This window comes from Xyrauchen texanus, chromosome 10, assembly GCF_025860055.1.
Source record: "Xyrauchen texanus isolate HMW12.3.18 chromosome 10, RBS_HiC_50CHRs, whole genome shotgun sequence".
In the NCBI taxonomy this organism is placed as follows: domain Eukaryota; kingdom Metazoa; phylum Chordata; class Actinopteri; order Cypriniformes; family Catostomidae; genus Xyrauchen; species Xyrauchen texanus.
In genome coordinates this window covers 26,040,690-26,063,321 of record NC_068285.1, presented here as the reverse complement: position 1 = coordinate 26,063,321, position 22,632 = coordinate 26,040,690, and the positions used below count along the sequence as shown (strand labels likewise).

The 22,632-nt window shown below is 40.2% G+C and overlaps 1 protein-coding gene across 3 annotated transcripts in view; it reads left to right on the top strand.

The window, feature by feature from the left end:
* The window catches only part of LOC127650332 (uncharacterized), a 46,382-nt gene extending 28,817 nt beyond the window's left edge, over nt 1-17,565 (top strand). For 2 of the 3 annotated variants that reach the window (XM_052135680.1, XM_052135679.1), the window contains exons 5-6: nt 16,083-16,191; nt 16,376-17,565. In XM_052135680.1, coding sequence (XP_051991640.1) covers nt 16,083-16,191; nt 16,376-17,310 — 1,044 coding nt within the window. In that variant the 3' untranslated portion in view covers nt 17,311-17,565. The remainder of the gene's footprint in view (nt 1-16,082; nt 16,192-16,375) is intronic. The other variant, XM_052135681.1, reaches the window with a different exon arrangement.
* Nucleotides 17,566-22,632: the final 5,067 nt, after the last annotated feature.

Here is a 22,632-nt window from a genome sequence, read left to right as displayed (position 1 = left end):
AACAGAAGAAATATGAGAGCCAAAGATAGAGTTGGCTCGAATAAGACACCAAGGTTACGAATCGATGACGAAGGCTTAACGTGAATTCCATCAATGTCAAAGGACTGGTCCATCCTTTTAACTGAGGCAGTAGAGCCACTCACTAATATCTCAGTTTTCTTATCATTTAATTTGAGGAAATTCAAGGACATCCAATGCTTGATGTCCTTGATACATGCAGTGAGTGAGTCAGGTAGAGATGACCTATCGGAGCTGGTGGTTAGATTTGAATATCATCAGCATAGCAATGGAATTTAAGTCCATGCCTGCGTATGATGTCACCGAGTGGATATATGTAGATAATGAACAATAGTGGGCCAAGAACCGAACCTTGAGGAACACCCTGTGTGAGTGAAGCAGTGGCAGATCTAAAACCTTGTATATATGTTTAGACTCCGTTTCTCTAATTCCAAAAACGATGGATGAAACTGAATCAAGAGAACATATTTTACAATTACTAGAATGTTCGTTACTAACTTTATCCAGCTCCAATCCTTGCCTAATCTGTTAGTTATCCGATAACATCCCTTATCTACATTTCATTTACATTTATGCATTTGGCAGACGCTTTTATCCAAAGCGACTTACAGTGCACTTATTACAGGGACAATCCCCCCGGAGCAACCTGGAGTTAAAGGTGGGGTATGTGATTTGCAAAACGGCCGGCAGATTTTGAAAATACACAACTCTAAGGTCCTACCTTCTCTCCTCCAACGCTGGCCCTGACTCCACCCATTCGAAAAACATGGACGCGCAATCATGCACGAGCGAAAACTCAGATGCGCAGTGTTCTAGCAGTGTTCTAGACTCACTAGTCAAACAGTGCATTCACCTGTCAGACAATTTTTCAGAGCAAATTGTTGACACAGCAGGAGGAGGGGTTCGCATACCACTCTTGAAAGGTGTAGAGCTGATTTTCTTATAACTGTAAAAAAAAAAAGAACATAGCCAGCCCTGGCGTCTGTACAGCGGTCTTCTATTCAAAACAGGATTCATAGAAATGTTGAACAACCCCACTAGCACTATAAAAGCTCTATTCTCCATACATAAATACAATCGCTTCCTGTTACTGGGTCACGAGCTTTGAGTATGCGCACGAACGGGACACGCGCGCCAGGGTGGTGGGGGGAGGGGGGCATGGTACGACCGTTTGATTGACACATTTTCTGTCCAATGATTCTAGATGGTCTTGAAAATGATTGGCTGGAGTTTTTCGAGTCCTGCCCGTTCCACAGATGATTAAATTGCTTAATTTTCATTTCAGTGCTTCTAATTTACAGCCAGTAAGTGGGTTAGGAATAGGATTTCAAGTTATTTTGAAAAAATGGTCAAAAAAGAAAATCACATACCCCACCTTTAAGTGCCTTGCTCAAGGACACAATGGTGGTGGTTGTGGGGTTAGAACCTGTGACCTTCTGATTAACCTGTGACCTTCTGATTAACAGCCCAGTGCTTTAGCCACTACGCCACCACCACTCACAACGATAACCACCTTATCTCCTAATTTAATGAGTAATACTCAACTATAAGGTTTTAATTTACAAGTTATTTTTATTTAGATGTACTGATAATATACAGAATAAGATAATATTATTCTTTAAACGTCTCACCTTTTAAAAGTGCATCCCAAACGGTTTGTTCTGCTTCATCTCTACGGCGCGGCATGTGTTTGCTGCTACTTCCGGGAACTATTGAGAGGCTCCACGAGCCGCCATTGCTGTAAAAAAAACGTTCCATTGGAGTCAATGGAGTTGTCGCAACTCTCTCTCTGGGTACCACCATAGACATCATAGATAGACGCCCTATCGACCGCTTCTGCCTACTGGGGCGGACGAGCCACGGCGCCGCCATCTTAGACCGGTCACCCGCTCCACTCAGTGTAATCTGTATGGCAGGTGCAATGAACTGTCAGCGCATTTAATTAATCATACCAAACTGATTTTCACGCGGAGTTTTTTTGCTGCAAAGGTCATTCATGTAGCTATGATACAGGACACATGGTTCGGCGTATTTTAATATTCATAGTAGGCTTAACAGTAATATATTATTCTGATATAAGATATAAAGTGACCAGAAGTCCAAAATCAAAATATGTGATGTAGGATATAAGGTATTTTATAAATCACACACTATAAATATGATAAAGAATCAGAAACAGATAGTTGCATTAAAGTAAGATATTTTAATAAGTTGAAGAAACTATTTAGAATGATTTGTGACACACACACTCTCTCTCTCTCTCTCACACACACACACTCTCACAAACAAACAAGCGCACACACACAAACAGTCACAAACACGAACACACTGTCTCTCTCACACACACACACACACACACACACACACACACACACTGTAATGTCTGTCAGAGGATTTTGGAGCTTGCCCAGATGAATCAGGGAAAAATAGTGAAATGCAATAAGGAAAACTCTGAGGCAGAGGATCAGGTAGTCCCACAAGGATTTATAGATGTTGACATGAACACACTCTTCTCATACATGTCAAAGAGCGAGTATAAACAGGGGAAAGAAATACTCTGTTAAATGCTACAAACAAAAGTAGAGGTGAGCGCATATAGTAACAGCACTCAGCAGTAGAGCGGCCATCTCTCTCTCCATACAAGCAATTATGCTCTCCTCTCAGTGCATGCACGCTCTCATAACAACAGCATACACCTTTGGAGACGTCATCTTAAAGGCACATCAACATTCATGTCATAACAGTACTTAACATTAGGTGGCCGTTACAGATCCCCCCCAGGAAGGTAAAGGCTGCCCTCAGCTGAACACAACTGAGTACAATACCGTTTTGAACAACCTCATACATGGAAAGTTGTCATAACACAGTCTTACAGGAGTATGTATTATTAATGCATACACTGGCATACATGACAGTATAGATAGACTAAAATACATAGTCTGCAGCTTTTAAACAAAAAAAAAACATGTAAATCCACTACAAACGCAATATGGGACATTTCTTTTTTTTTGTTTTTTTTTTTTTTACCTTTGAACAAACATGTCAACCGACTTATGATCATTTAAATTCTCACATTCATTTTCCCCCTTTTTGAAAATGTTAAACCTTCACAACAGTGTTAAGCAATGTATATGAACTTTCAGGCACACTATTAAAGGTCTAATTTGTCTGTGTGGTACACATTCGTCCACCTGTTATTTGACCAGTCTGAGGTAATTCTTGGTGCATGTCGAGGTCTTAAGTTATAGTGGTGCCCGTCGAGATCATGCTCATTAACAGACACATCGATGTTCTGAGTTTCAGAGTTAACCTGTAGGTCAGGCAACCAATTTACACTGCCTGACAGGTCATGAACACTGGTTGTCACAGGGTGACCATAATCGTCCTCGATTAGAGAGTCCGATAGGTCCATGGCGGTAGCACCACTACCTATTTCCCCAGGCATTTCGTCAACCAAAGAACTGTCAGCTGATGCTTCCAGAACGGAACCTTCTGTGGGCACAGTCTCTTTTCCAACAAGCGAGTCCCAGGTACAAAAAGGCAACAGATTTACCACATGAAATATACCTGCGTCTGTCCCCGTACTCACATCTATTAGTCTGTAGTTTACTTCTGACAGCTTTTGTGTAATTCGGTAAGGGCCCTTATATACAGGTGCTAGCTTAGCTGTGAAGTTTGCCAGCGCATCCGAACGGGGATGAGTCTTTACCCTGACCAATTCATCCACGGAGTAAGATACAGGGCGACGTCTTTGGTCATAGTACTTTTTCCTTTTGGCATGGCTCTCATCCAAAATGGATCTAGCATGATCATGTGCTTCTCTTATTGATGACTCTAAACTTTCTGGATACGGGATACCAGGCTCATCCGTACCATCACAGTTGGCTTAAGTGATGATGTCGAGAGGAGTACTCAATTCTCGTCCTTACAGCAACATAGATGGGCTATGGCCAGTGCTTTCGTGTGGTGCGGTTCTTAAGGCAAAGCAAATTTGGGGAAGGTAACGATCCCAAGCAGTGTGCTTGTTACCTACATAAGCACGGATAGCTGTTTTTAGCGTACGGTTCACCCTCTCGGTCGCATTTGTTTGGGGGTGATAAGCAGTTGTGAGTCTGTGTTCTGACCCCAAGGTGGTGAGTACCCGCCTGAAGAGTTCACTCACAAACGGTGACCCTCTGTCCGAGATCAGGCAAGTAGGCGCACCATGTCGCGCAAAGACTTCGCTAAGCAACTTGCTGGCGGCAACCTGGGCAGTCGCTTCTCTCACTGCACTAACTTCCACCCACTTTGAAAAATAGTCAACGAAGACTATGATATATGCGTTACCGCAGGGTGTGCATGGTAAAGGCCCCACAAAATCTACTCCTGTGTACTCCCAAAGTCTTTTTGGGTGTATGGGAATCATAAACCCAGCAGGTTTCTTTTGGCTTGGTTTTGTGAACTGGCAGACAGTACAGGATGCGACATACTTTTTAGCGTCAGATGACAACTTTGGCCAGTAAAATCGAAGTTTCAGTCTTGCTATCGTTTTTGTCATCCCCAAGTGTCCAGCCATCGGGTGATCATGGTAATACTCCATCAGACTCCTTTTAATAGCCATAGGTGCGTACAGTTTAAGGCGCTTCAAAGGGTGAAGATTACAAGACACTTTGTCGTCCACAAAGTACAGGAGTCCATCCAGGATCACGTACTGAGACAACTCCTCATCGTTACTATCATCCTGTCCCTCCAACATCTGCAGAAGTTTCCCCGTAACTGGGTCATTGAGCTGAAGCTGCCTTAGGTGCTCCCGCTCAGAAAAATGTACAGGAGGTAAGGTGCGCAAGTCCAGGCTTCCAATAATGGCATAATCAGGGAGAATTCCCAAGGGTATATTGCAGGAAGGAACAGGGTTACGAGACAGAGCATCCGGCACTTTATTACTCGTCCCTGGCTTATGAACAATATCAAAATCAAAGTCTTGCAATCGGAGTGACCATCTAGCTAGCCGGCCAGAGAGGTTTGGGCGAGACATTAGCCATCTCAAACTGCTGTGGTCCGAAAAGATCGTTACATGTAGACCTTCTACATACGGCCTAAAGTGTTCAAGTGCCCATATTACAGCTAAGCACGCCTTTTCTGGAGTAGAATAAGGTCTTTCGGTTTTATGCAGGGCACGACTCGCGTAGGCCACCACAACATCACTGCCATTGTTGTCTTTTTGCATGAGCGCTGCGCCAAATCCACTGTCGCACGCATCCGTATGGATAAAGAAAGGAAGAGAAAAGTTTGGAAATCTCAAAATAGGTGCGGAAGTCAGCTTTTCTTTGAGAAAATCCATGGCTTTCTGACATTCATTTGACCACACAAAAGGAACATCCGTCCTGGTCAACGCAAAGAGTGGCTCAGCATGGCGGGCATAATCATGGATAAAGCGTCTATAGTAACTGGTCATTCCCAGAAACTGTCTGACTTGTTTTACATTAGTTGGGGTCTTGAAATCTGTCACTGCCTCTACTTTGTTTTCATTTGGCAGGATACCGTTTGGGGTGATGTTATAACCCAGAAAGGTGAGTTCGCTCCTACAGAACTGACATTTTGCAAGCTTAGACAGTCCTGCAGATTCCAGCCTGGTCAGCACATCATTCAAGTCAACAAGGTGCTGCTCAAAAGTAGGTGATGCCACTACAATATCATCCAAGTAGACGGCACATGATTTATAGATGAGGCCAGCTAGGACTGTGTTCATTAGCCTCTGGAATGGTGCATTGCACAATCCAAAAGGTAAGACCCGAAACTGAAATAACCCACAATGGGAAATGAAAGCAGCCTTTGGCTTAGAATTTTCTGCGACCGCCACCTGCCAGTAGCCTCTGGCTAAATCAATGGTTGAAATAAAAGTTCCTCTAGCCAGGAAGTCGAGAGATTCATCAATCCTCGGTAGTGGATAGGAGTCTTTGACCGTGAGCTTATTGAGTGCACGATAATCAATACAGAATCTTGGCTCTCCTGATTGTTTTGGGACAATAACGACTGGGGCAGCCCAAGGACTAGAAGTAGGTTCAATTATTCCTTCTTTTAACATGTCCCTGATTTGAGACTCAATGAGGTCCTTTTTAGCTGGAGAGGTGCAGTAAGGGGCAAGGTGTACTGGCTTTGCATCGCCTGTAACAATCTCATGCTCCACTAGAGAGGTGTGTCCCAAATGTCCATCAAATAAACCATTAAAAGACTTGAGCAATTCAGTCAATTTATTTTTCTGCTCATTATTTAGGAATGCTTCTTCAACTTTCTCAGACAGGGCAGACGAACTGACCCCCATGCTCAATAAATCAGGACTAGGTATCATTAAGTCAGCTCCCTCCAACTCTTCAAGGGGCACCGGCTCATCACCCAGCACCACTGTTCTAGACGGAACATGGATAGTAACTGAAGATCTCAATATAAAGTCCATTCCCAATATCAAAGGAGAAGAGAGTATTTACAACAGCAAAGCGGTGATAGAAACGTTGGCCCATGAAACCCAACGATAACCAAACGACACCCTGCAAGCAACAGGGTGCTCCATCCGCAAGCTGAATAGGAGGTGCGAACCATGGTTTCATTTTTACGTCCCCCCCCAGGAATAGACTGGATAACCACTGATTGCACTGCAGAAAGAGAAGCACCAGTGTCAATAGTGGCATCAAAAACTTGACCATAGAGGTTAACCTTCACTCTGAATGGGGTATTCCATGAAGACGTAGAAGTAATATCCTCCACATGACCCAGAGTAGGTTGATCCTTCAAGGAAGCATTAGATACGCGAGGCACATTCATCTTCTGGAGGGAGGATTGCCCCGTCTGAACGTCCTCCCTCCCCTGAAGTTTCCCATCTGGGTAAAGTCTGAGACCACATTTTGTTTCCCAATGGCCTGATCAGAGCTATCTATCCCCTCTACATCCAGCACTCTATTGACTGTATCTTTTGTGCGTTTCGGAGGATCATTAGGGGACAACTGCAACTGTGCTCTTGGACAGCAGTTCGGGCAAGTACTTGTGGTGAATCCTGGCAAGGAGCATTTAAAACTGTGAACATCTCTTGAGGGCATACCGCTAGTATGTGTTTGAGGTGAAAATCCAACACCTGGGCCAAGGACTGCATGAAGCTCATGAGCCCGTAAAAGAAGGTCCATGATTGACGGTATAGGTGTGCCATAAAGCGCGACTCTATATTTCTCAAGCATGTGTTTCCGAATCAATTCTATTTGCTCTTGTTGGGGTGGAGGTGTCTTTAGCTTACGAAACTCACCCAGCATGTGAGCGACGAAAGTCGGCAACAGCTCATTTGGCATCTGCATTCGGTCTAAAATGCCCCTCAGAATACGTTCTTGATTGTCTGAAGGCAGAAAGACCGTTCTAAAAAACTCACAGAACTGATTCCAAGTGGTCAGATGTGTACTAAGAACTGTAAACCATTTTCTTGTCTCTTTTGACAGAAACCGTGGGAGCTCCAGGAGAATTTGAGCATCTGTGAGATCCAGTGAGGTTCTGTATATATTAATTGACTGAAGCCATTCTTCAGGATTCAGAGAACCATCTGCCGCGAATATGGGTGGCTCAAGCCGTGATTGGTGAAGCATAGCAGTAAGTGAATTTGCGGTGTTGGTATATCCACAGAGAGTGGCTGAGCAAATGTAGGCGCACTACTATAAGTTACATTGACTGGCACTGACCTTGGGGCCGTCGATGGGGTCTGCCCCAAACTGTAAGGCGTTGAGCTGGCCAAGGGAGCTGGTTGCGGGTCAATAGGTACAGCACCCTTTTGACATGCCAAGCGGTCCATCATGTCTTTTTGTAGGTCAATCGAATCACGAAGGCACCGCTGCAGCACTTTCACCTCCGACTGTAACCTCTTTACTTGACTCTGCATATCTCCAATAGTATGTCTTGACTCCATCTGTTGTGAAAAAGAGTCTGCGACTGTGGGCCAGTCAGTTAAATCTGGATGAGTAGCCATCACTTAGAAAAACAGCCACAATTAACCAATGTAACCAATAAATTCAAAAACAGGAAATTTCTTGAAAATAGTAGTCAAAAACAGTACTAGCTCAATATAATGCGATTTAGCACATTCTGGTGAAAGAACAGCAGTACTTCTTTAAACTGTTCTCAAGTAGCATTCATCATGAATTTACCATTTAACAACAACAACCAAAAATATGTTCACCAACAGTATAACACATCAACGTGATCCACATATTAAAAAAATAACAACAAAAAAAATTAATTAATATGGGATAAAACACTAATGATTTGCACAATAGACACAATAAAAATGTCACTCAACTCAAGTGTCCTCGCACGTAGCGATCAATTCAGTTCGCGCTGCCCTGAAACCAGCAGACATGCACACCACAAAAAGGAAAAAAAAAAAAATTGTGTCCTGCTCATTAATTTCTTCTCACTTTCTCCAGGTTTCACAGTTCGTAGTTGTCACCGTTTAAATGTCTGATCAACGCAAAAGTTTTTCTTCCGTAATGTTCGGATGCAGCACAATATAGTTCGGTTCAATTAGTGCTCCACAAGGAAAAAACTTTGAAAAACATCCAAAAGTTTGCAAATATTATCGGAACAGTCGATATTCAGGCGATCCATGAAAAATGTATAAACAATTAGTCAAAAACACCAACAGTACCTGAACATCAGCTCCTCATTGACCGCATGGTCTCCATAGTTAGCAAGCTAATCAGCCAGGTCTCGTTGCCGCTAGCGCAATGAAAAAAACTCCATTAACGAAATTCTCTTTGAAAAACTCGAAAAGCCACATAAACAAAAGATTACCGGTATGAATCCAGTTGTTTCAACGCCAATTTTAAAAGATGACCGGTGGGTTTCAAGATGTTCGGGCGCCAATTTGTAACGTCTGTCAGAGGATTTTGGAGCTTGCCCAGATGAATCAGGGAAAAATAGTGAAATGCAATAAGGAAAACTCCGAGGCAGAGGATCAGGTAGTCCCACAAGGCTTTATAGATGTTGACATGAACACACTCTTCTCATACATGTCAAAGAGCGAGTATAAACAGGGGAAAGAAATACTCTGTTAAACGCTACAAACAAAAGTAGAGGTGAGCGCATATAGTAACAGCACTCAGCGGTAGAGCGGCCATCTCTTCTTCTTCTTCTTCTTCTTGTTTAATGGCGATTAACTCCTAAGGAGCATTATCGCCACCTACTGTACTGGATAGCAAATGAACCTTGGGTGATAAGTCTGAAGTTTAAAACTGTTTCCTCTTCCTTCCTACCAATGGACCATTGACTAAATATCTATATCATCCCACACACATCACCAGTATTTATAGTACCTGCAATAGAAGCTTCATTGAGTTTCATCCGGCGCTGCGTGTTCAGCTCCTCCGTCCACACTCAGCCCCCATGGCAGGTTCAACTTTACAGACATATTATATTCTAAAACCCAAACCTGAATCATATATAAATGCAATTAGTGCTCTATATATATATGTCTGTTCAATAAACCTTTTCCTAGAATATCCTCATTCTTCATTCTATCCTCTCCATTTTCCAAATGACTGAATAATACACCCCGAAAAATATTATACTTACTACAAATAAATAAAACATGACATACATTTTCAGATACACCACACACATCACATAATCCATTCTCATGTAACCCCATAATTGCCAGTGTTGAGTTTAACCCTGTATGTCCCAGTCTTAACCTAGACAGCAATACCTCTTCTTTCCTATTTCCTCCCTGACAGTTTATCCTCCCTACTGTCTGTGTGATACTATAACACCATCTCCCTTTGCTACTACTATCCCATCTAATTTGCCACTTATTCATTAACTTTCTCTTTAAAATCGATTTTGCCTCCTTTTTCCCCATAGGTACTCTAACATCCACCTCCCTCTTGTCTAGTGCTTTTTTTGCTAGTTTATCAGCAACTTCATTACCAGATACCCCAACATGTGCTGGTACCCAACAAAAATACACCACTACTCCAACCTCTTTCAGTCTGTATATTGATACATATACTTCCATTAATAAATCTTCTCTGTCTGATCTTGCATGTACTATACTACTTAAAAATGAAGAAGAATCTGAACATATTACTACTTTATTTGGTCTGACTTGTTCAACCCACTGTAGTCCTATTATTATAGCTGTTAACTCTGCAGTGTACACGGACATCTCATCAGTCAACCTCAAACTAATATGTTTTTTAAAATGTGGAATATATACTCCTAATCCAACCTTTTGACTGATAGGTTCCTTTGAACCATCTGTAAATATTTGTAACACTGAATAAAATGTGTTATTTAAAAAAGCATTAATCTCATTTACAATGTACTCCTCTTTGGACTTGTTTAGTAAACTCAAATCTACAAGCGGTTCAGGGACTTTCCATGGTGGAGTATCAGTAAGTGGTATATTGGGACAGAAGATCCTATTGTCCATGCAACATTCCTTGGCCCATACTCTGCTCTTCCATCCAAAACTGTGTCCTCCATCATATGAGTATTCCCAGCACTCCTCCAATACTTTGCGAGTAAGGTGATTATTTGCTGACTGTTGAAGATTTACCCAGTATGTAATTGCCAGTTTTTCCCTTCTAATATCTAGAGGCATCTCTCCCATTTCTACTCCAATTGCATCCACAGGGGATGTTTTAACTGCTCCACAACATATTCTTAATGCTTTGGATTGAATTCTATCTAATTTCTTCAGTAAAGACTTGGATGCCGAACCATACACAATACATCCATAATCAAAGCAAGAACGAATCAATGCTTGATACATGCACAAACAATGCACTACGGCCAGCTCCCCAGTTGTGACTAGCAACCGTACGCATTCAATTTAAGATTTTTTTACACTTTTGACTCAATTTTACTGATATGACAATTCCATGTTAATTTTCCATCAAACCATAATCCAAGATATTTAAAAACAGGTACTCTTTCCAATGTTTGATCATACAACTTCAGATCTAAATGTTCATTCCTCCTGTTCTTTGTGAATAGCATATATTGTGTTTTTGAGACTGAAAACTTTAGACCCCAATCCAATGACCATTCTTCCACTTCTTTAATTGACTCCTGTATACCTTTAACCACATTTTTAATATTACGGCCTCTCTTCCATAATGCTCCGTCATCTGCATAAAGAGCCAATCCTATTCCTGGTCTATTAACTTTATCAAAAACATCATTGATCATTAAATTAAACAGTAATGGGCTAATTGCACTACCCTGTGGAGTTCCATTTATATGTTATAAGGAGCTGATAATTCTTCCCCAATTTTCACCTGAAAAGTGCGTTCAAATAGGAAATCTAAAACCCAATTATAAAATTTGCCACCTATTCCACTTTTATTCAGTTTAATTAGCAAACCTTCCCTCCACAAAGTCATAAGCCTTTTCTATGTCAGAGAAGACTGCAATCATGTACTCTTTCATTACAAATGCTTTTTTAACTTCATTTTCAAACAATACTAAAGCATCTGCCGTAGACCTACTTTTCCTAAAACCACTTTGAAATGTTGATAACAATTCTCTTTTCTCTAAAATGTAATTCATTCGCCTCAATAATTTTTTCCATTAATTTACATAATGTAGAGGTAAGAGCAATGGGTCTATAATTACTAGATTTTGTTATATCTTTCCCAGGCTTAGCTAGAGGGAGCACAATTGCCGTTTTCCATTGTTTAGGAAGGATACCCTCATTCCATATATAATTATATAAATCCAGTAATATTTCTAATGCTTTTGGTGATAATTTCTTTAAAATTCTATAACTTATCATATCTTTTCCTGGTGTGGTACTCTTTGAGTTATTAATTGCTGTTTTTAATTCAAAATAACTAAACTCATCATCCAAAATATTATTAAAATCTTGTTTTTCTTGCAAACATCTCCATAGATATTCTTAATTTGCTGACGTCTTGTTAAAAATGTATCATCTAAATTTTCAATGCTATGAGCTTTAGCAAATGTTTGAGCCAACATAGTAGCCTTATCTTTATCTGTGATAGCTACCTTCCCATCTTCCTCCATTACAGGTATTTTTTTAAAGCTGTTAATTCCATTCATCTTTTTAATCATACGCCAGACTGCATTTATTTTGGTTTCCCTCCCTATTGTATCGCAAATGTTTTGCCATGCTGTCCTTTTTGTACTTTTAATAATCTTTTTAACATAAGCCCTTTTTCTTTGATAATCTATGACTGCTTCTGGAGTGAGTGTTCTTTTTAAAAACTGAAATGCTTTATTCCTCTCTCTGATTGCTGCCGAGCACTCCTCTGACCACCATGGCACATTTTTTATTGTATTTATACCACTTGATTTTGGGATAGACTGAGAGGCTGCAAAATAAATGCCACTCACTACTTTATTATATCTGTCATCAACACTACCCTCTACTGACAGATTTTTGAATTGTTCTTCACATAACATTTGAAGTTTTCCCCAATCTGCTTTCTTATATATCCATCTTACACCATATTTACATTTTTGTAGTTGAATCTTATTTTGAATTTCACATGTCACTGGAAAATGATCACTTCCTATATTATCCTTAGATACTGACCATATACATTTACCAGCTAATGATGCTGAAACTATTGTAATATCCAGACATGACATTCTGCCACTTGCTATGTCTATTCTTGTTGGATTGCCATCATTTAAACATACTAACGAGTTATCTTCCATGAACTCTTCTATTATTTCTCCATTTTTATCTGTACTCCTGCTACCCCAAATACAATTGTAAGCATTAAAATCACCACATATAATCATTTTGTTTGCCTTTTCTCCCATGACACTTTTCAGGATATCTATTGTTAATTCTGCACATGGATTATAGAAATGTAACACTCTGATTACCCCCTGTGTACCCATTAATTCTATACATATGCTCTCTGCATTACCTTCATTATTTATTTGTCTATATATCACATTTTCTTTTATGAGTGTTGCACATCCTCCACCTCTACCATTAATCCTGTCCTTCCTTATTACCTCATAGCCGTTCATCCTAAAATCTAATGACTTCCATAACCATGTTTCTTGTATACAAATGATATCAGGAGATTTACTCACATCTTCAATATACTTTTTAAACTCCTGTCCATTAGCGATTAAGCTTCTGGCATTCCAATGAAGCAACAGGAAAGACATGATAATGTTACACATCATTACATTGAGACGCATCATAATTTGTTGTTATACCACCTTCTGTTCTCCCTTCTTTAGACTGTAGAATCTTGTGAACTTGTTCTGCTGATATACCGATGCAGTTCAAGAACTTGTTTGCACAATCTACCACAATTTTTATTTTATCAGATCTTCTTTCTACCTTCCCAGTGCCATTCACCACTGCACAGATAAATGCCACAAAATCAGTTTTGCTCATGTTAATGTTGTCATTTGAGTCATTCTTTAACAAGTTCAGCTGTTCCATTGACTTGTCAATCTGAGAGGTTTGTTCCGGTCCAATATGTATTCTTGTATCATCTACATGTTTCACTCTACGAGCTGCTTCTGCATATGTTACATTCTGTGTGGATTTTACCTTTTGGATTTCACGAGCCTGTTGCTGTACTGGACAACCTGCATATGCAGCGCTGTGTTCTCCCCCACAGTTGCAACACTTGATCTCAGCTCCTTCCTGACACTTCCCGTATTCATGCTCCCCTCCACATTTTGCACAACGCATTTTCCCTTTGCAAACAGCAGCAGTATGACCTATGCGCTGACACTTATAACAACGCAAAGGAGGGGGTACATACTCCCGTACCACATAACTGATGAAACCTAGTTTCACCTTGACTGGTAGATTGCTGTCTTCAAAGTGTAACAGCCCAGAAAGACTATCACACTTTTCAATATCTTTCCATGTCGTCAATCTTCTAGCCAAAGCAACTTTGCCTCCAATCAAGTTTCCTTTTACTTCTTCCATAGTTACATTTAAGGGTACTGCAGAAATAACGCCACGTTTCTTCACATCTATTCCAGCACAACTTATTTTACCACCAGCTAGTGTTTTCAGTTTTAGAATCTTTGCTTTCTGATTTTCATCCTTACACTTAATCAAGACTCTTCCATTGCTCAGACATGTTGCCCCTTTCACTGATCCCACTTCTTTTTCTATCGCTTTTGATAGTTTAACAAGATGCATGTATTGCTCTGCTTGTTTGACAAATGTGACCATAACTTTTATTTCCTTTTCCTCACTGTTTCTCATCATCCTTTGCCCTGAATCCCTGGTTTTACTTGTACATAGTTTCTCATATTCAGACTCATCACCCATGTTAATTCCTTATTTTTCTTTTATTATATCGCACTTCTTTGAACTCCATATCTTGATTACCATCATCCGAAGAATCGTCCATTATGTCCACCTACTTCAACTCAAGAACCGTCCCTAATTTGTCCTTTTAGAATCTATTAATTTGTCCTGACGTTCCTTCGCCGCTGCTTCAACGCTCTCTGCTGCAACACGCGTGTACCGTCGTTAGCACCAACTGTCACCGCTTGCAATATCGGCTATTGTTAGAAGCTCTGCTATTGGCCAATGGGTTGTTTGTAACTCCCGACCGAGCGGCCATCTCTCTCTCCACACAAGCAATTATGCTCTCCTCACAGTGCATGCACGCTCTCATAACAACAGCATACACCTTTGGAGACGTCATCTTAAAGGCACATCAACATTCATGTCATAACAGTACTTAACATTAGGTGGCCGTTACAATACACACACACACACACACACACACACACACTCCCTCTCTCACACACACACACACTCTCTCTCTCTCACACACACACACACACACACACACACTCTCTCTCTCTCTCACACACTCTCTCTCTCTCTCACACACTCGCTCTCTCTCTCTCTCACACACACACTCTCTCTCTCACACACACACTCTCTCTCTCTCACACACACACACACACACACACTCTCTCTCTCTCACACACACTCGCTCTATCACACACACACACTCTCTCAATCACACACCTAGCTAACGTTAGCTGGCTACGATTTCAGTACAGTAATATCAAAGATCCTTGCTCCTCCTCAATTATCTGGTAATATTCTATTCACAAAATACAACCAATAGTTTTCACTTACAACACGTTCCAAACTTGACAAAGGATACAAATTCTTCATTGAGCAGTACCTGTTTGCGTATGAAGGTAAGCATTTTGTATTGTCCCGCCCAAATTACGTTAGCGGACGAGTTAGGATAACGATAGTTGTTAGCTTTCTCTCCTGCAGTGAAAGTCCATATTCTTAATTAATTTACTGTAATACAGACCTGTAAACTTTTGTTGCAATCATGTTTATTACTGATGTAAGCTACAGATTGTGTATTGTTAGATAAAAGTCAGTAACGCATTCATGGTTAATGTTGTGCCCTTTCACCAAAACATTGCATTGGAATAGTTTCGAATGTAGTTGTCGTTGAGGTGACAGTGAGAGGATTTTCATGTTCTGCTGTGGTTGCAGACACTTTGCAGTAACAAAGTTCCATTGTGGTTCAGTGTGTTTCTCAGCCTGATATCAATGAGTGTGGTGCACCAAAATCTAGATGACAACCTTACATTTAAAAAACAGAAGAGGGTTGTTTGAGGACAATAAGACTGAGAAATATGCTGTGTGATGTTAAAATAAAGTAGGTGTTCAAAGTTCATGGACTTACTTTAAAACCTTAAGTTTGTTCAATTACTCCAATGAAATGTAAAATTGTTGTGCAGGAAAGACTTATTTTCATGTTTCTATTATCAGGTTACATTTCATGCTAAAGAGGTTCCTGTGGTACTGAAATGCATGTCATGTACCTGCTCTGCTGGGAAAGCACTGTGCAACCACATTGTGGCATTATTGTTTCAAAGTGCTCACTATACTGTACCATGGGCTTCAAGACAGTGCCATTGCCACTGTCATGCACCAGATCACTGCAGACCTGGCACCGGCCTAGGACACATGTAATACGTTAACATTTAATGATGTTGGACTATAATTTTGTAATGACTATGTCAATTAATAATTTATCATCAATATATTACAGGGAATTGCTCCTGAGGCAACAAATGACATGGTAGTGTGTAAACCAGTACCGAAGTCCAAGGATCATGCCCGAACTGTTGTGAAATGTACACTGTACAGAGCATATGGTGGCAAGTCTGAATTAACACCTGTCTATATATTTTAATGTATAACAGAACAATGATAAGTATATTTTCCCTTTAAACTTCCAGTTGATATCTTCTGTAAATTATGAACATCTCTTAATATATAGGGTTTGGGGCAGCTCAAAACATTTTCATGTTTATTAAAATATACATCTCACTTTTTTGTCAGGTCCTCTTCCAGATCCTCACATCCTCGCCAGTGTTGAGAAACTGCAAGACAAACGCCCACAACCAGGCATTTGCAAATTGCTCCACGGGCTTGAGGCCCTTAATTTTGTGGACTCTAAATTTGGCCCGGTGCCATTTGGGTCTTTGCTCTCTTACCAGTGCCCTCCTGAGATAAGTAGAGACATTATTAAACACCCTGGTGCCCCTGGATTTCCTCAGTTGCCCATTGAAGGTCACAATTTTAAATTTCACATACAATTTGAGCCTAACTACAAGCAACAATGCCACTTAGAGAGCCTTAAAGTGTCAAGGGAGATCTCTGCTGCTATTGAGGCAGAAACACGACTGCAGTCAGAATGCCAGCTGTGGACCCAGGTACGCAAACCCCGACTTACAGCCAGCAGATTTGGTGAGATATGTCATGTCTGTGGAGAGTCAACTGCAAAATCCTTAGCTGCTCGCATTCTGAGAGGAACTCCTCAGACAGCAGCTATGAAAAGAGGGCTGGACCTAGAGCCTGACATACTAAGGCAATATTCTGATTTCTGTGATGTCACTGTGACGCAGTGTGGGGTCCTCATCCACCCTGATGCACCTCACCTTGCAGCCAGCCCTGATGCCAAAGTTTTCAACCCCAGAGAAACACCACCATTTGGGTTGGCAGAGGTTAAGAGTTGTGATGTTGAAGATGTTGCTCAAGTTAAACACCTGATCACAGTTCGAGGCCAGGCCTGCCTTAAGAAAAGCCACAAATATTACTATCAGGTTCAAGGCCAGCTGGCCATAAGCGGACTTCAGTGGTGTGATTTTATAACAGATACCCACACTGACTTCACAGTTGAAAGAATATTTAGGGATGAGGAGATCATCAACTCAATGCGACAGAAGCTGGATTATTTTTATCACAACATCTACATGGATGTATTATTACGTTAAGGCAGAATTTTCAAATGTAAATATTTTTATGAACATCTGATGCATGTAATTCCTGTTGTAAATACTTTTTCAATTTACAACTTAAGTCAGTGTTGCATTGTATGTAAATATCCTTTGTCTTATCGAGCAGTGGTCGCTCTTCAACCAGTTTTCAACCTTGTTTGTAGCTTTGAGCTGCTATGAAAGTTTTGTATTAGTTTCCTTCATCTCACATAAATGCTATTACCAAATATGTAAATAAAAAAAATGGCAAGTTTTAAAGACATTCTCTTTCTTTTATTGGTTAAGATGTAAATTCATTTTACTCTGGATAAACTTTTTACAGAATGCTTCACAACATTGTTTATTAATAACCATGAAAATATAGTAACCCCTATGTTCATACAAAGCATAGAAAATGTAGCAAATTTAAAAATATATTACAAAGCACTTGTATTTACAGTATATCTACACAGTGTCAAACACCTAAAAGTAGAAGAATTAATCTCACCCAAGAAAGGAAACACTTCAGACAGGTTTGTCCCCTTTGATATCAAGAGGTCCCTGATAGTTTGAGAGTAGGCAACAGATGGCCCACAACTGATTGACTGAACCTACCATAGAAAGAGGAACAAGCCCATCCCAAATGTGGTACTCCTTCACCCTGCGTATCGCCCTCTCAACTAAAATTCTCAAGCGGGCAATAGCCTGGGTCTTCAATGTGTCCTCTGTGCTGAGCTGATTTGATTTTTTCAGTGGAGGGATGATGAGCGTTGCCCCCACCTTTGACAGCATCTTCTCAATCTGGAACCCCTTGTCAGCCATTACTCCATCTTCTGGTTGAAGTAACTGTAAGATCTGTGATTGCCGCGTTATTTCTATATCAGAGATGGAGCCTGTGTACAATTTCGAAACAAATGTGATAACCCCACATGGGGCAATGCCAATTAGACCTTTAAAGGTGGTGTGGTTTTTATAGTTGGAAAACGTTTCCGACTGTAGTAAGAGAGAAGATGCTGTTTCACAACGGATCTCGGTGCAGTCTATTATCACTCTCACCTGAGGGCAGTAGAGCTTGAACTCGTCAGGCATTGTGGCCTGCACTTGCTCTCTCGTCATCCACAACGGTAGCGAGCCAAGAACCTGGTAAAGGTAGCTTGTCCATGTTAAGATGATGCGACTGACAGTAGACAAGCTGACCTCGAAGATGGTTGACAAGGTTTTCTCCTGAAGCCCAGCTGCAACACGACAGAGAAACATGAACAGTTCATCAATGAGCGGAGGTTTTCGCTGAGGGCTAGGTGTCTCTTGTGCCGTTTGCTCTGCCTTGGACCAGTACAAAAGCCTTGAAGCAGAAGGGTAAACTGACTCCCAAAACACAGTGAAGACCTCCTTTAAGCTGAACCTAGTGTAGTAACGAAAGTCCTCATCTGTGACACAGAACTTGAAAATCAGAGGCTGCTGCTGCTGCTGCTTAACTGTCAGCTGCTGGATTTCCAGTTCTAGTGACACAACCTGAAACTCCAGCTCTTCAATTCTCCGTGCAGCAGCATCCAGTTTACCTTAAAAGCAAGAAAAAGCATACACCTTAATGTTTATCATTAAAGGGATAGTTCACCCAAAAATGAAAATTGTGTTTATCTTTTGTGTTTATCTTATTTTTGGGTGAAGTAATCCTTTAAGTCATCTACTAATTTTTACTCTGTCTTCATTATTGGATGTTATTTGTTAGTGAGCGTGACAGTAATTATTTGCTCTTATGAAATAAAGAGACTACAATAACTAAGATTACCAGGAGAAGGATGGTAGGCATAGTCATGATCTTTTGCTACTCCACCCGCAGGCAGTGCCTCCTCTGTGATGTCTCCTGGGACAGGCATCTCCTGAGATTCATCTAGGACTGCAGCCCTAAAATGCTTCCTTGCTCTCTGGTAAACTGGCTGTCGAGCTTGTGAGGCTCTTCCTAGAGATGTGAAATAGATACACATACATGTCATTATGAATATTTAGTAATCATTTCTCAGGACTAAAAAAAATATGTATAATACTACCACAAATGCAATACTAACAAATGGCAATTTTAATGGCAACAGGATGCTTTATTATTTATATGGGCTAATAAGCTGTATACAATTTAAAATGAAATAATATTTTCTTCGTTTATTTCATACAAGCACAATTATATGTAAACTGTAAATAATGTAATAAATTATGATTTATTGTTATTTTAATGTACTACTAGGCTTAATAGTGTCCTACCTTTACCCCAGTCATTCCAGGGGAATATGGCGTTGCTCCTTTCTTAATCCTGGTTCGTCCACTGGTTGATGTACATATATCCTCTGGGGTAAAGTGCTGACTACACACGTAAATGCTCCCACGGAGGATTTTAAAACTCGGTCCCTCATCTCTTTTGATCGCCCTAACCAAACGTGCACGTATTTCAGCGTCCACTGGAAAATCGTGGAAACTTAAATAAGGAAATTTATGTTTGTTGTTTGAACAACAAGGAACACTGCAATAGCATCTGTAAGATACTGCGGTCAAGCCAGCAGCCACTTCGAAATGACCGGTCAAACTAGTCGCACCTATATTTCGTGGTGCGCGGATACACTGGTTATTGCGGTATGACCGTCAGAACTAAAACAGGTTAAATTCCTGCGAAGGCAATTTCACATGCATTCATTTATTCTGTCTGTCTGTCAGAAAGAAAGATTTAGCACACCTCACAAACTGTCTCTGCATGATATACTGAATTCCAAAATAAGAATACCCCCCCCCCAAAACTCATATATTACCTTTTTTGTCCATACATTCAGAAAATCATAAAAATAGAAGTCCTAGCTTCCACAGACCAATTTCACCTCAGATGGAGAGGACACCTTCTCAAGGTGACAACTACAATGTTTCAGGACATTCTAATGTTGTCTTCCAAAATTCTTGTAGTGAGATGCTTCAGGTCAATGAGGAAGAGTGAGGAGCCTCACAAACTGGAGGTATGACTATAGACAGAATGCCGGATGGCAAAAGTTCAAAAAGTTGCCCGTTCTGGCGTGTTCACTCTTCTTGCTGCGGTTGCGGCACTTTCTTCTCTTACAGGCGGTGGGCCGGACCTCGAAATTATGAATTTAATACTTACCTCACAGCTGTGTAAGTCTATTTTTGCTGAGGTCATGTAATAAAATCGTATAAGTACTACAGACATTGTTTCCAACTTTGTTGTTTGCACATTTGACGCAAAATGTCCTTACAAACTCTTACTTTTTTAAACCGGCAAATAAGCAGGAGTACTAATCATAACGTTAGAAAACCTCCCGTTTCCTTGACAACCAATGTAAATAATGAACACAGATGACCAGGAAGCTGCGTTCTTGAAATTACAATTTTGCTGTAAATCATTAAAAATATAAATTTAGTTCTGTAGTTCAGCAATACTGAGGTAAAAATGAGGTGTTTTATCCATTTAGCCTCAAATGTAAAAAGCCCTGTAACCCCCCTTTCCCAGACAAGTTGGGCAAAGATTGTTCAATGTACAAATTTATGGGTGAACCTGCAAACCACAGAGAGTACAGTAGCTGAAAAAGCCGTATTGGCATTTAACTTAAATTCCGAAGACGTCCAAGATGTGCTAATGTTGGATTTCACAGAGAATGCTACATGCTCTTCACCAACAAAGAACACATAAGAAGAGCACGTAAGAAGATAGAAAATGCAGCTAACAACAGTGAAGGTTTGTATCAAATGTATAATTTTTATATAAAACGTTTCATTTATATACGTTTAACCCCTTACTAGTCAGCCCCAATTTTGGCAAGTGATGCATTCATGACATCCCCAAAATAAAAAGGTTGCTGCTCAGAAGTCATTCTGAATATACACATAACCAACATATATTTAGAAAGCCAACCCTTGAGAGTTTACATTTCAAGACTCAAAATTAACCAGACTGTTATTAATATTGAGATATATAAGCTCAAACATAGAAACAAAAACAACAAATATTAAGAATATATTTATAAAATGTAAAAGAATATTATGTGAATTTAGGATTGCAACTTATAACCACAACTAAAACATGGGGATTTTTTAAAGACAATCATCCCGCACATCCTATTCAATATTCTATAATAAAATCAACTAATCGAATATTCGAAAATCGTGACTCATCCCTAATTAATATAGTATTTCAGTGCAAGTGGATGACATGACAAGTAGCAAAAGGCAGTGCAATATGTGTGTAAGTGGGGTCAAATGTTCATAGCAAATTTAAAAATAAAAAAATAAACCAATGTAGCAGCATCATAGTGTAAACTACCAGTGTATTTGTGCAAGAGTCAATCAGCTGCCCTTAGGTTATTGGAGGGTGGGGGTGGAAGGAAGAGGCTGTCTATGATTCCCCTATAGAAAGTTAAGAGGATGGATTTGTGGGAGATGAGCCTTCCTCAACTGTGGGAGGAAGTGCAGAGGTTTTTGGACTTTCTTGGCCAGGTTCTGTTGGTGGTGTCGATAGATCAAGATGGGTCATCTGTGATGTGGATACTAAGCAACTCCGTGATCTTGACCTGCTCCATTCATGGTGCTGTTGATGTGATGATTGTCAACATCACCTCTGTAGTCATTTGGGTGTGGAGAGATATGATGTTGTCCTGTCCGTGTCTGTGTGTTAGATAAACAACTGAATTATATTCAGATAAATAAACACAGAAAGCACACATTACTAGATCATTTTAAATCACATTTTTCATCTTGACATTTGTATTAAGATGCTAACCATCTTAAACGAGCTTGACAAGACTACTGCAGTTCTGACCACAAATAATTTTGTTAAATAGCTCAAAAACAGCCATCTTTAAATAAATACCCCCGCCGGTACAGCATGGATGGAGGATGGAGGGAGAATACCTGGTAGTGCACTGGATGACACTGCCCCCAGCACCACAGAGTGTCTTAGAGCTGGTGCACTGCCAATGCAAAACCCTTAAATGTGTGGGAGGGAACTGCACTTGCAAAAAGAATAAGCTACCATGCACAGAATTGTGTCATTGTATAAACTGTGACAATCAACCATAAATGGCTTATATAACTCCATGACTACCACTATAAAGTTTTGTATAAAACAAAATCATTTCTTTGTTTTGCTTTGCACTCTTTTTAGCTGATAATTAGACTTAGGTAAAGTTGGTTTGATATTCGCACATTTGCACATTCGCGTTAAAGAACTTTTTCAATTAAATAGTCAATAAAGCAATTTTTTTTTCAGATTCGAAGCAGCTACATGATATTGACAACAAAGGTTGTGAACTACAACATTTTTTACAATCGATCAAAATGGGCAAGTATATT